Here is a 13,652-nt window from a genome sequence, read left to right on the forward strand (position 1 = left end):
TTTTTTTTTTTTTAATTATAATTCAAGCAAAAAAAATAGTTTTGTTTTACCAATATCTTAAGTGGATTCTTTAGCTTCTGTAACTTTTGATCTCACCAGTGGGATTGCTTTAACACTAAATAAATACATTTGGGAAATATTGAATTGTAAATGTAATATTTGATAAAGGTAGTTGGATTTGTTGTGAAAACTTAAAAATGAACAAAATTGGTAAAGATAATTAAAGTACAGGAAAAAAAAAAAGTATGTTTAGTTTTGTTATTTTTTTCAATACTAATAAAATGTGAAACTCCAAAAAGTTATTATATATGATTTTACATTTTTATTTATTTTTTTTTCATTTTATTTTAATATATTATTATTGGTTAATAAACTATCTAAACGTTCACATCTATCTTTCAGAATGATTATCATCGGTGATGCTGTCAATACCAAAATCGTTATTGATGATACGATCTACCATCTCTTATCTATGTTATATATGTCTTGTATTTGTGATATTGAAGTAATGTAATGAAAAAATAAAGTGATAATATAGGTAGTTTGTATTAGATTAATTAAAATTTAATTTTATAAAGGTGAAAAAAATTAGTGATTTGGTGATTTGGTTGTTTGGTTGAGTAGTTGTTTTGTTGTGCTATGTTTTTGATTGGAAATAATATTAAACTAATAAAATAATTATGAATGATAATGTTGCTAATTGTTGTTGTTATTAATTTAAAGAGAAACACCACATGCATATGCCATCTGTTGGTGAGCCTCCAAACCGATGAGAGCGGTAGCCTTGGCAGCTTCGTCGGATGCTTCGTTGTAGAGTTGAGTGTAACGAGCAAGACCATTCTTGACTTCGTTTGCGTCCAATTGGTCGACTGGTACGGCTTCGACGGCGTTGATATAGCATGAGGCATCTGGGTTGATGAAAGCGAATCCACCGCTGATAAAGTATTTATCAACGTCACCGCTCTCGTGGTGAACTTGAACAACACCTGGCTTCAACTCTGCAATCTTTGGGATGTGATTCTTGAGAACACCAAAGACACCACGAGCACCTGGCAATGTGAGCATTTGGACCTTCTTGTTCTTGAAGAGAATTTGGTGTGGTACCATGAATGAGAATGACAAGAGATCGTCAGCGTTGACTGCTGCTCCTTCACTTGCAAATGTTCTCTTTGTGATATAGCTGTTGTTGTTGTTGATCATCGATGATCTAACCAAACCTGATGTTCTACCAATAAAGTTTTTAAACATTTTGTTTTTTTTTTTATTATCGTAAAGCTGAAACTAAACTAAACTAAATTTAATCTAAACTAATAAATAAATCGAACTCCAAAATGGAATGAATAATAATATTTTGTTTTGATTGATGATCGTAAGAGTGTGTTGTGTGTTAATGAGACACTATGATTTTTTTTTTAATTTTTTTTTTTGAATTTTTTTATTTTCCATTTTTTTTTTTAATTTTTAAAAATTCATTTTTGTGAAAAAAAAAAAAAAAAAAAAGAAACGAGACCAATGCCTCACATTCACACATATTTTTTGATCAACATTTGTATAATTTTATTATTATTTTAAATGATGTAGTATTACAAAAATGATTATAATCATAATTATGATTTCGTTAGGCAAGTTTTATGTTGTTTAAATGATATGATTTAGTGACAATGGTGGTGTCCGTGACAGGAGGAACCAGATGAAGATGGATATCTGTAGGCATAGGTATATCCTGTTGTTGGATAGGCGTATCCTTGTGGAACTTGTTGTGGATATGCACCTGGATATATACCTGGTTGTTGTTGCTGTTGTGGGTAGTAGTATTGTGGAGCTCCAACAGCTGCTGGTGGTTGTGGTGCATAGGATGGCGCTGCATATGGTTGTCCATGGGCACCCATTGTATATTGTAATTGTACACCTGGTTGAATATAAGTTGGTTGTGGAAGTTGTTGTGGTGCTGGCTTAGGTGGCGCACTTATTTGTGTTGGAGCAATTGGTTGTATTGGTTGAATAAATTGTTGTTGTGGTTGCTGTGGTTGTTGTTTTGGTTGTTGAATGGTTTGTTGTTGTGGAATTTGCTGTACAGGTGTTGTTGAAGTTGGTGTGGTATTTGGAGTTGTTGGTGAAACTGTTTGTTGGTTTGGCAAGATCGATGGTAATGAACTTGCTTGTGAGGTGATTGAGATTGGACTGGATGTTGGTACCGACGATGAAATTGAAATGGGTACACTTGGTGTTGATGAAACAGTTGTTGTTGGCAAGCTCCAATGTGAGGTCTTAGTGGCGTGATCGACATAATATATCGAACCATCGGGAGCAACTCTTTTCTCCCAATTTGCTGGGAGAACCTCTGGTTCTTTTGGTAATGAAGCTGTCACTACAGTCTCTGTACGATTACTATTGTTATTATCAATTAATGGTTTGAATTGACTAAAGAATGGTTGACCATCTTGAATTCCAACGTCGGTGTGAACACCACCCAGCATCTGACAGGTGAGTGGAGCATTGTGGAAGAAGACATCTCCTTCGATAGCACCGACAACCATTTGCTGGTGGAGAATGGGCTCGACAAATCCAATCTTGCAGTTGTCACCTATGTGTGAGATATCACTTACGTAGTTTCGCAAGGTGATATTGGCCTGTCCGTATGCAGGGTCGGTCGTGGCATTATAGGAACGAGATTGATGGACAGTGAAAACCAGTGGATTGGCAAGGAGTTGTTGGAGTGTTGTTTCTACTATAATCTGGTCAACGTCATCCCATGTAGTTTGGGTGGTTCGCTTAGACTTTAACAGTCGTTTCTCACGATCGGCTGACGATGTCTTAAGGGGGTCGTGGATGCTGTATGAGAGGAATTTCTCAACTTGTGCATCCATAGGCGAAAGAGCACCAGGATAGAAATTTGCACGAATAGATTTGATTGTGAGCAAAGTTTCGTTAAGCTGAGCCATCTCCAAGTCAAATTCGACTGTTCCATTTGGTTTGCCTTGGTTACGGATGACAATACGGTGATGAATGGGACCATTGATAATGTTGGTATAATCAATTGAGAATCCACCAACAAACTTGTCTGCACCAATGATATGTGCATCGTACACCTCTATCTCAAAGTGTTTACCATCCAACTTCTCACCTTTTGTATGATAGATGAATGATGTTTCAAATTTGAAATTGGCATTCAAAGTCTTTGCCAATGTTTCTGTTTTAAATTTTTTATTTTGATCGAAATAAAACTATAAAGTTTAACCATATATTAATAAGAATCTCAATCTCGAGTAGTATTGCCACTTTGATATTTACCTTTATATATGGATCAATTGCAGTATTTGTATCATTATTTAAACTTAAATTTAATGCTTTAACATTACTTAATTTAACAGAATAGTTTATTGTCATTATTATAAGAGCACAGTAAGTAAATTTAAAAATAAAATTATTTGTAGAAAAGTGAGTGATTTTAAAATAAAATTATTTGTATTTATTAAAAAATAAAAAAGAAGTGTTAGTTTTGGTAAAATTTTTTTTTATTTTTTTCTTATTCTTCCAAACATAGGAAACTTTTTGGCCAAAAATCTTTGCTAACCAAAATTGATATCAAAATGTTAAAATTTTTTTGATAGGGGTAGAATCAAATTCCTGGGAATGATTTTAATCAACAATCTTTTATTAAAATCAGCATTATAATAAAAGGTATCTAGTTAGAATGTTGATTTTTTATTTTTTATTTTTATATGTTCAAAAAAGCTTTTATATGTTACAATAATAAAATATTTTAAATATGGATCTGTTTAAGTTGAGCAATCTTATGTGATGTCCAATAACGGAATATGTGGTCGCGTAGATGATCAATGTTTTCGATTGATAGAAAACCACCAAATAATTTCTTGTCTATAGCTAAAAGAGTGTTCTCATCGACCATTCTAATTTCCATTGGGATAAAGTTTGGTTTAGTTAGTTGAACATGAATCTTTCGTGTTGGTGAGGATAACAGGTATTTCGATTGGAATGATGGTACACGGAGATATGTGACAGTATCGGGGATTGCACCCTCGCCAATAAGCATTTGACCAAAAAATTCACCAAGAACCAACTCAGTCACTGAACTAGGAATAACACCGGGGACAAGAGCTAAACTATATCTATCTCCAAATTCAAGACGCTGCAATCCCTCCGGAAGGACACCCGGCTCCAATGGTTGATTAAAATTTGGACCAAGTATAAGTGTTTCAAGAGTGGAAGGGAGCACACCAACACCAATCGGTTGATTAAATTTGATTCCAAATTGAAGTGTTGTAAGTCCACGTGGGAGAATACCAGGTGCAATGAGTTGATTGAATTCCATACCGAAAATTAATGTTCTCAATGAGTTTGGAAGTTGATTTGGCTCTAGTTCACGGTTGAAATTACTAGAGAATCTTAGATATTTTAGTTTTTTTGGGAGAACTAGTTCGTTGTTGAATGCAACTCCCAGATTCAAGTAGGTCAGAGAGTTTGGTAGTACTTTCTTTCTTATTACATCGTTATAATCACGTCCAAAAAATATAGTATCGATTGATTCAGGAAGTGCTCGAGGTTCAAGAGTTTTCTGGAGAGAATGGATTCTCAAGCGAGTACAGGAAGTTGGAATGACATCTGCATCCAAACTATGCGAATAATAGGTTGGCAGTGTAAGGCTGGTAATAAACGGTGAAATGCTTCCTGGGAGCAGTTTGTTATTTGTTGAGCCTAAAGAAAGGTGAGTAACAGAGGCTGGCAACACCAAGCTGGCATCATAATTAAAAGTATGTCGGAGTACCAACTTTCTCAGACCATATGGCAGTGAATCTTTACCAAAAGACAATCTATTACCGTAGCCTGTTGTAAGTTTAATCAAAGAAGATGGAAGTTGTCCTGCTTCAATATTTAAATTGAATTGGTTGGAAAGTGTTAGTCTTTGGACAGACTGTGGAATGTCACCCGGTTTTAAAGGTTGGTTGAAAACTTGTCCTAGATGCAAATGAGTAAGACCATCGGGAAGTATTCCTTCCTCCAAAGGAAAGTCATAGTGTGATCCTAAATTGATTTGTTTTACAGTCTTGGGAATTAGACCGGGTGGAATTGCTGTACTGAATTTCAAACAATCAAAATCAATGTTTACAATGATTCCTTTGATTGTGCTGAGCATCTCTTTAAAAATATCAAGTCCATCTTTAACTTGTTGATAGATTATAAAAGTAATAGATACTTTACTATCATTTGGAATAGAGTCAATACTAAAACATACTAGTGAGTCATTTAAATAAACAATATATTAATAATTAGTAGAAATTAATTATTATCTTTTTGACTTACATGTTTTATGATCAAGTGAGTCGAATCTACTTTCACTTGGTTCGTTTTGAGTTGGTGGCCATACTAAATTTAAATCTCTATCACAAATCGATTGTGTGATGTTTTTTCGAAAAGATTTCAGGTGATGATATCCGATGTGTTGAGTCTTTAGGTTTGATGCATCAAAGTAGAGGAATCGCTCTCTATTTTCATATAGTCGCTTTGTTGCTAACACAAAACATATCTTATCGAATGGTGAGTCGACAAAAGAAAGAATATGTCTAGTTATGATGTGAGGTAGATTGTTTATCATTCTTTTGTTTGTTTACAACTTTGTTCGATTGTTGTTATAAAAATAAAGATGATTTAAAATGTATTATAATGGATTTTTTTTTTTTTTTTTTTTTTTTTTTTTAAAAGAAAGTTAACGGTGTGGTGAAGCTTTTTGGAAATTTTATGGAGTATTGGAAGCAATACCAAGTTCGAAGTATGATGATTGAGCCCACAACAACAACAACAGTTCTTTCCCATGTTTCGATCTTTAAACAATACAGAGTATCCACAACAAACACACCCATTATTAAAGGAACTGTTGTTACAATTAAAATCATACGTTCAACAACTCTACTTTCTCAAACAAAAATAAAAAAACTTATTTAGATTGTTTATTTATAATTGTTTATTTGAATTGTAATTCTCGTTGTTTACATTGTTATTAGTTTGATAGGTGAAGTTGGTTGGTGTCAAAGGGTGTTCTTCAAAATATCGGATGAAGTTTGAATTGATTGTGAATTGTATATTCTTAATATTTTGATCGGATTCATCTTTCTAATGATCTGTAACCGATTTTTTATCACTCTGTTGCTTGAAATATCAACATTAAGGTAACTAAATAGTATATAAACTATTATATATTCCAAACTAATTGTTTTTTTTTTATTTATTATAATAAACAGCTATGTACCAAAATACGGAAGTAGAGAAATCATTGTTATTTATTCTAGTTTGACAACCTGTGACAAAGTATACTTTTATATACGGAGAAGGTTAAAGATTCTAAGAAATAATTGGGATCCTAAACCTACAACCTTTTTTCTTAATCTTAACCGTTGTATTGGATATTTCCCTTCTTCTTCTTTAAACTTTGCATTCAATGAATTTTATAAGAATTACTTAGTTCGTTACATAGCAAAGCAAGACCCTCAAAAGTTTTTTATTGGTAATTTGATGTCAGGTGGTGGTCAAAATCGATTTTAATGTCAATTTTGGGTCGTTTATCCTTCGTTGAAAATGTTATCAAATCCTTCTCGAGATAAGATTGAGAAGTTGATTAATATTCTAAGAGTTTCTAGCTTCTCAATACAAAATAATTAATAATTAATTATTCAATTTAAGAAATTTCAAAATAATTTAGTATTAAATTTCATATATTCAAATATCACAGCACGTCCTATCCAAACCTTATTTTTGATAACTAGGTAATGGGGGTAATGTGGATATGAAATAAAGATGTAATGTGTATAGATGGTTATTTTTGGTTTGTGATATAATAATAGTAGTGTTTTTGTTTTATTATTATATTGAAAGATGATTATTTTCAAACTTCTTTAAAGGATTGAATAGAGTGACCTGTGATAGTTAATTCACCATACCAGATCAAACTGTAGTAGTATTCATACTATCAATCAAAAATACTAACAGGGTATTGACGAGTGTCGTGGTATGTTTTTCCAATATCTTGGTTGGGGTAATGAACCTGTACATTGACAGCTGAATAGTCTCTACTATGACAGACATGAATGAGCCCAACACCGCTCTTTGATTTGATTTGTGTGTCTATGGGGCCACAGGTAAAGTTAAGGACCCAAGTTTCATCAGCATTTGTTCGATTTTTGTACTCGAGTGCAGAGTCAAGATGCGCTTCAACTCCTTTTGGATTTTGATGTGCGACCAACTCTAAGACTACTGACCAATTTCTATACTTGATAAACATGTCAGCTCTTCTGTCTGCATTATCATCTGAAGACGAGGTGATTTCAGGGTATATAATATTGGGTAAGTTTGACTGATGGGCAATGAGTTGGTAGATTTCAAAGTGGTAAACAGACTCAGAAGGGACCAATGCATCCCTTTGATAGCCATTGGAGCGATTCTTCTTGAGTGATCTCGTATCTATAATGATATCCTTCCTGATTTGTTGGAGGGAGATTATAATAAGAGAAACGACATCAATTTGTTCGAGATGTTTCGTTTTGAATGGAATTGCGATGCGACCATCAACTCTACTTCTCAAGTTGCTAAAGAAACAAGTAATATTTTTCAAAAATTTTGATCTAATACAATATCTGTCTTCGAATGCTAAAAAGATAGGTGAGTAAGAAGGGTTTTATGACATACGTGAGTTAAATTTCGTACCTGTTAAGAATCCCTCAGCCGTTAGGTAGTGAAAGTATTTTTCATTTTCATTGTTGCTTTCTACAAAATCAGGATAAGACATCACACAACTAGCCAAGGCCTTTCGAACATTTTCAAAGAAGGGTCCATTTGAGTTGAGATGTACACACATTTGGCGAATTGTTACATATGATCTAACTTCTTTAAATATGCCAACAGTTGAAAGCATCGTCCAATCGGAATCGTCAAATGTAGTTTTGTTTTTTGCGCAAATTGTTTGAATAATTCTTCCACAATAATTAACTAATCCAGGGTGCCTTGAAGCAAAAAGGTAGTAAGTATATAGTCTATTGTTGCAAAGTGATGTACATACCCACTACAGAAGGAATATATAGATGAGATGACTTGACGAGGAAAACTGACTCCACTATACTTCGAATAGAGGCCAAATAGATCGGAGACATTATTTAAGGTGAATGATGACAGTTCAAGTGAATTTGGTGTATTAAAGGGAGATATTCTAGTTGTAGTCATTTCTAAAAGTGAGAAAGTTCCTACCGATATAACTGACTTGGTATTTGGTGAGTATGGTGGCAATATTATGTTTAGATATACACTTACATGTAATACTTTTAGTTCTGGCAATGTCTGCTTCCAAGCCCTGAGTTGTGTCAAAAGAGAGTTGAGAACTGGTGATTCCATATCATTTCTTTCATACATCTGATCGGGAAATATGGTATCAAATTCATCTATAAATAGTACAACTTTTTTATTTTGAAATTGAGGTAAGCCTTTTGCAAAAAAATATAAAACTCCATCCAATCCATCAATCGGAGTTGCCAGCTTCATTGAAAGTGTTAAATCGCGTGCAAATGATGTCCAAAAAGACTGGGGTGTATCAAATATGTAGTTTCTATCGAAAGATAATCTAGAAAATTATTAGGATTATTCTTAATCAATACTTTGATTTACATACACTATGGGAATGTAATCATTACGAAGTAACTCTATTATTCTATAGGCTATGGTTGACTTGCCAGAGGACCTTGGTGCATACATACATATATAGAGTCCAGATCGAATTTGTTTAATTAGTTCATCCGTGTTTGTGTCAATCCAAAAGTATGTTGTGTTTCTATCTTGTGGTAAAATTGCACCGTTGACTGAGAATTTCGTAATTCTATCTATGACTAAAAATGATAACGAGTATGATTGTTACAAACAAGAGGAATGAAAAAAAAAAAGTAAAATGTAGGTAGAGAGAGAGAGAAAGAGAAAGAGAGAATGAATAGAGGAATTAAATACAAATTAGAGGAAATATGTGGTATGTAAAAGAGTTGAATAGAAGGATTTAAGTAGTGAAAGAGAGATAAAGAGAGAGATAAAAAGAAAAAAGAGAATGAAAAGGTAGAAAAAGAGGTTATATAGTTATATAGAGAGTTCGGAAGGATATTTAGGTTTGATAGGTAATAGTGTTGTTGATGTAGATGTATGTATGTATGTATGTATGTATGTATATGTGTGTGTGTGTGTGTATGTAGGAAACGTAGAGGCGAGAAGAAAGAGAAGGAGAAGAAGAAAGTGTAAATATCGTACAAGACAAGATAACAAAAGGGAGAAGGAGAATATGAGGAGTGGGCTGGTTAGTATCATAGGTGGTTGGTTTGTAGACTTGAAGGTAGATGTACTTACCTTGCTGTGGTTGGGTGGTGGCGACATAGATTCGCTGAAGATTCCTATCGACTGGAGTCTCAACATCAAGTTGAATGGTCTTGGCTGCATCAGAGAACAAATCGATAGAACCGTCACCTACAGCGAGTTGTTTGGAACCTCTAATGACAGGGATGAGACGATTATAGTTGGCGGTGTTCTCGAAGGTGAGTTTGTCTTTCTTATTACTAAACTCTATCCAACAAGTGAACGGTGGGTGTTGTTGTTGCGACATTATGAAACAGCAAAGAATAATATATAGATGGATAAAGTAAAGGAGAATGAATTGAAAGATAAGGATGAGAGTGTATGAGTAACAATGAAAGATGAAAAGATAGTATAGAAAGTGATAATGATGTAGTTTGAGTATTGAAGATGAAGAAATAGTAATTGTTGTGAGCTGAATAGAAATAAAATGAAATGAAGTGAATAAATAAAAACTCAAAATAAACAAATCATTGTCATTAGAGGTTTATTCAAGAAAAAAAAGATATTTTTGATTTTGAATTTTTTTAAATGAAGTAAATAAATTCACCTTCAGATAATTGTGTTGTGAAGATAGTTTGAATAAGATGTAATGATCCTCCTCTATCATATCGTAGTGGTTAAGATGATTCCTTGTCCAAAGTAGATTCCAAGATAACATATAACACATCTATTGAAATTAATTGTACATAATGCATGTAAAACCTTGGAGGATACCTGGGACTACTTTTATGGAATCATTTATTACTACTAACGTTAGTAAAGGCACTACTACTATTCAGAGAGTGCATTGCATAGGCAGTAGTCAACATAACACTGCTAATCTCCATTAGATACTTATATTCTTTGATATCTCACTCTCATATGTCTCAATCGTATTATCTTTAGCACCTCATGTACCTCACTGTTTGATATCATTGCATCTCTCGTTCACCACGAGTTCATCGATTCTCTTGTTAGCTATAGTTGGTTAGTTGGTTAGTTGGTTAGTTATTCATTTGTAATAAATAAATAAATAATTTTAACAATACATACCAAATAATAGAAGAGGTTTTCAATGCTTCTTATTTGAGGTTTGAAAAGTAGATAGTAGAGGAATAGCATCACTGTCCAGAGTTTCTATAATGATTTAATCGATTAATTGTGACCAAACTGTCATCTCTAGATTAGAAAAAGATTGTATTCGTGCCAACAAAAAGATCAAATATGTTCTTCAAGCACAGTAAGTGTTGTAAGTGGAGCAGATGTTTTATTAAAAGAACCTTCAAAGAATTCAAAAATGTCTCGAATATTTGTTTGTATGATTAACATATTATTCTAATCATTAAAGTTTAAAAATATTGGAAAATCAATTAATAAATGATAGTATAGTATTTAATTTATTGAAATTGTATAGGACTTATAAATAAAAAAATAAATATATGTCTATGAATGGGAAACTAATGAATGATTAAGCGAAATGTATAAATAAATGCATAAAATGAGCTATTTGAATTGAGAATCAACTTCCCATTGTAGATAAAGTGTGAATAATCGTGATGACATTCAGTAGCTTGAAATCATTAGTGTATAGGATTGTATAATCAAAGTATAGGTTTCTCTGTTATGTTACTTTTAATAATTGTGTAATTTATGCTTCATCGATAGTTGATATAATTTCTATTTTAATTTAATTATTATTATAAATGATTATTTTGTCGGTGTGTATTTATATGTTAAAGTTTAAATATTTGGTAATCCAATTTGTATGAATCATTATTAATATTGTATTTTGTCTACGAACAAGTTAAATCGATATTATATTGAATAAAAAACAGTAAAGATAGAGTGTAGATTAAATAAGAATAAAAGTTAACTAACCTTTTAAATTATCTTTACAGGAGTTTGCATGATAATAGAGGTAAATAAAAATATGCTAATTTTTGTTTTATAAAGCTATAGTTGAGTGATGAATGATTGTAATTTGTTGTTAACAATTAAAATAAAAAAATAATACTTTTGATGTTCAGTGTTTATGATCAACAAATTGTTTTTTTTTTTTTTTTTTTTTTTTACTCTCATTTTAGATCTTGAGATATCGTTATCAATAGTAATAATAATATCAATATTTATTTTTTTTATAATTTTAAAAGAAGTTACCGCTTTAGAATTTAATAATTATATAAGAAAGTAATGAGTTATAAGATTCAATTCAAATGTTAGCTCATTCAATGATTTCAGTATTGTAAGTCTATTATATTGTTGCCAACTTTACTTTTTTGTTCTAAAAAGATACATATTGAAGAGTAATATTGAGATAATGTTCATTCCTATAATGCTAAACTAAACTAACAAACTCATTTTCATTTATTAATAGATACAGTGTTCCACTCCTTGGCTAAATCATGACAAGGATCAACGTGATTAAAGATACTATCAGAGTGAAAGAACTATTGCAATAGTAATGCATTTCAAGTACAACCAATTAATAGTATGATCATCATGATTATCAAGACAGAGGGTTCAGCGATGCCAAAGAAAGTACAGTTGGAGACGGGTCTGCTACACAAAGCCAATGTGTGCTATTGAGGTATGTAAATTTATATTTTTAAACATTTTTATATATTGCAATGATCTAATATACATTACAATCATTTAGAGAGTCAAGTTAGTTTATAAATAGATTTTATTTCGACAAGCAATGGAAATGATATTGATCAAGTACAACTTGTTGTTCTAAAGCTTACTTTGCTTACCTATTAGGTGAAACATACACCAACACTTTGATCAAAGTTAATGCAGCCACCACCACCATCTGACAAGAAGATATGGTCACTATCGAACAAGCGAGATCGAATGTTTCATATCATTTACATTTGGATTACAAATATAGACGCCAACAATCTTTAAATAGCTTCAAATAGATTAACAGTAAGATAATTTATATTAATTAATAGAATTTTACTAACATTTATTGATTATTATTAGGAAATTATAAATTTAGATAACAGATATTTAAAGAAGATTACATTCAAAAAGATATATTCAATATCAACAACAACGACAGCAACAGCAACAGCAACAGCAACAGCAACAGCAACAGCAACAGCAACAGCAACAGCAACAGCAACAGCAACAGCTACAGCAACAGCTACAGCAACAGCTACAGCAACAGCAACAGCTACAGCAACAGCAACAGCAACAGCTACAGCAACAGCTACAGCTACCGCTACTGCAACTACAACAACAACAACCTTTGGAAATATTATTTATTAGAATAATAACAATAGAATTTTATAAATGTAACGAACAATAACATTTAGAGCAGATCTCCAAATATCAATGACAATTGTAAATAGCGGTGATTCAGCTTTGAAAATAATAAATGTTTACTTTTTTTGTTCGACTCATATGACTGGATATGATTCATTTACTTTGGAATCTATGATTGATAAATGAATTAATTCAAAAAGATTGAATATAAAGGTATATATCAATTAATACTTAATAAATATATTAATACATGTCATTGAAAGAATAGAATACATCATTTTATCAATGAATTAATGAATAAATGAATAAATAAATCAATCAATATTTGAATCAATAATAGAATAAATTATTCTATTATAAATTTGGTATATTTTTAGAGTAATACTGTAGTTTCTAGAATATTCGATATAAAATCACATCTAATTTAACAAAATTCTATCTCTGTAAAAAAAGGTTTTTGTTTTAAAAACTAGGTAATCAATTCTATCAAAAATAGTAAAATGATTATTCTTCACAGCAATTTTCATATATGAAAACTCCTGCCCATAATGCAAAATTAATTTTATAATATTTTTTAAACTTCAACCAATTCATCAAGAATTGAATTCCTGAGATATAAAACACCATTTTATAGCAATTAAAAGCAACCCCACTTTAATCGTCAAAGTTTACTTTGACAAAAATGTTAGGACAAAATGCAAACCAAAAAATTTTGTAATGTATTTTCAATCATTTATTCAAGAATTGAATTATAGAAATAAAATATATCTATTTACACTCCAATTTATATGCAACCCGCATATTAATCGTCAGGTTTACCTGATGATTAATATGCGGGTTGCCACAGGGCATAGCCCCGGGTTGCCACAGGGCATAGCCCCGGGTTGCCACAGGGCATAGCCCCGGGTTGCCACAGGGCATAGCCCCGGGTTGCCACAGGGCATAGCCCCGGGTTGCCACAGGGCATAGCCCCGGGTTGCCACAGGGCATAGCCCCGGGTTGCCACAGGG

General features: G+C 32.2%; 5 protein-coding genes across 5 annotated transcripts; 1 reads left to right on the plus strand and 4 right to left on the minus strand.

Annotated features, from left to right (window-relative positions):
• Positions 1-717: 717 nt before the first annotated feature.
• Positions 718-1,248, minus strand: atp5D (FoF1 ATP synthase subunit delta/epsilon; the record flags this gene model as incomplete). The annotated part of the gene is made up of 1 exon (XM_020582428.1): positions 718-1,248. One exon carries the CDS (start codon positions 1,246-1,248, stop codon positions 718-720), a length of 531 nt encoding a protein of 176 aa, XP_020427195.1.
• Positions 1,249-1,652: 404 nt separating this feature from the next.
• Positions 1,653-3,387, minus strand: PPL_11680 (uncharacterized protein; the record flags this gene model as incomplete). Its single annotated transcript, XM_020582429.1, has 2 exons — positions 1,653-3,224; positions 3,292-3,387. The coding sequence occupies 2 exons, from the start codon at positions 3,385-3,387 to the stop codon at positions 1,653-1,655; spliced, it is 1,668 nt and encodes a 555-aa protein (XP_020427196.1).
• Positions 3,388-3,763: 376 nt separating this feature from the next.
• PPL_11681 (uncharacterized protein) lies at positions 3,764-5,614 on the minus strand (the record flags this gene model as incomplete). Its single annotated transcript, XM_020582430.1, has 2 exons — positions 3,764-5,243; positions 5,319-5,614. 2 exons carry the CDS (start codon positions 5,612-5,614, stop codon positions 3,764-3,766), a joined length of 1,776 nt encoding a protein of 591 aa, XP_020427197.1.
• Positions 5,615-5,970: 356 nt separating this feature from the next.
• On the minus strand, positions 5,971-9,640 carry PPL_11682 (uncharacterized protein; the record flags this gene model as incomplete). The annotated part of the gene is made up of 7 exons (XM_020582431.1): positions 5,971-6,129; positions 6,256-6,314; positions 6,997-7,659; positions 7,699-7,982; positions 8,069-8,623; positions 8,672-8,879; positions 9,388-9,640. 7 exons carry the CDS (start codon positions 9,638-9,640, stop codon positions 5,971-5,973), a joined length of 2,181 nt encoding a protein of 726 aa, XP_020427198.1.
• A 342-nt stretch (positions 9,641-9,982) lies between these two features.
• On the plus strand, positions 9,983-12,828 carry PPL_11683 (uncharacterized protein; the record flags this gene model as incomplete). The annotated part of the gene is made up of 10 exons (XM_020582432.1): positions 9,983-10,032; positions 10,279-10,367; positions 10,561-10,612; positions 10,650-10,688; positions 11,271-11,290; positions 11,523-11,559; positions 11,593-11,614; positions 11,862-11,959; positions 12,409-12,603; positions 12,693-12,828. 10 exons carry the CDS (start codon positions 9,983-9,985, stop codon positions 12,826-12,828), a joined length of 738 nt encoding a protein of 245 aa, XP_020427199.1.
• Between the last annotated feature and the right edge of the window lie 824 nt (positions 12,829-13,652).

The sequence above is a fragment of the Heterostelium album genome, assembly GCF_000004825.1.
Source record: "Heterostelium album PN500 unplaced genomic scaffold PPL_contig24, whole genome shotgun sequence".
In the NCBI taxonomy this organism is placed as follows: Eukaryota; Evosea; class Eumycetozoa; order Acytosteliales; family Acytosteliaceae; genus Heterostelium; species Heterostelium album.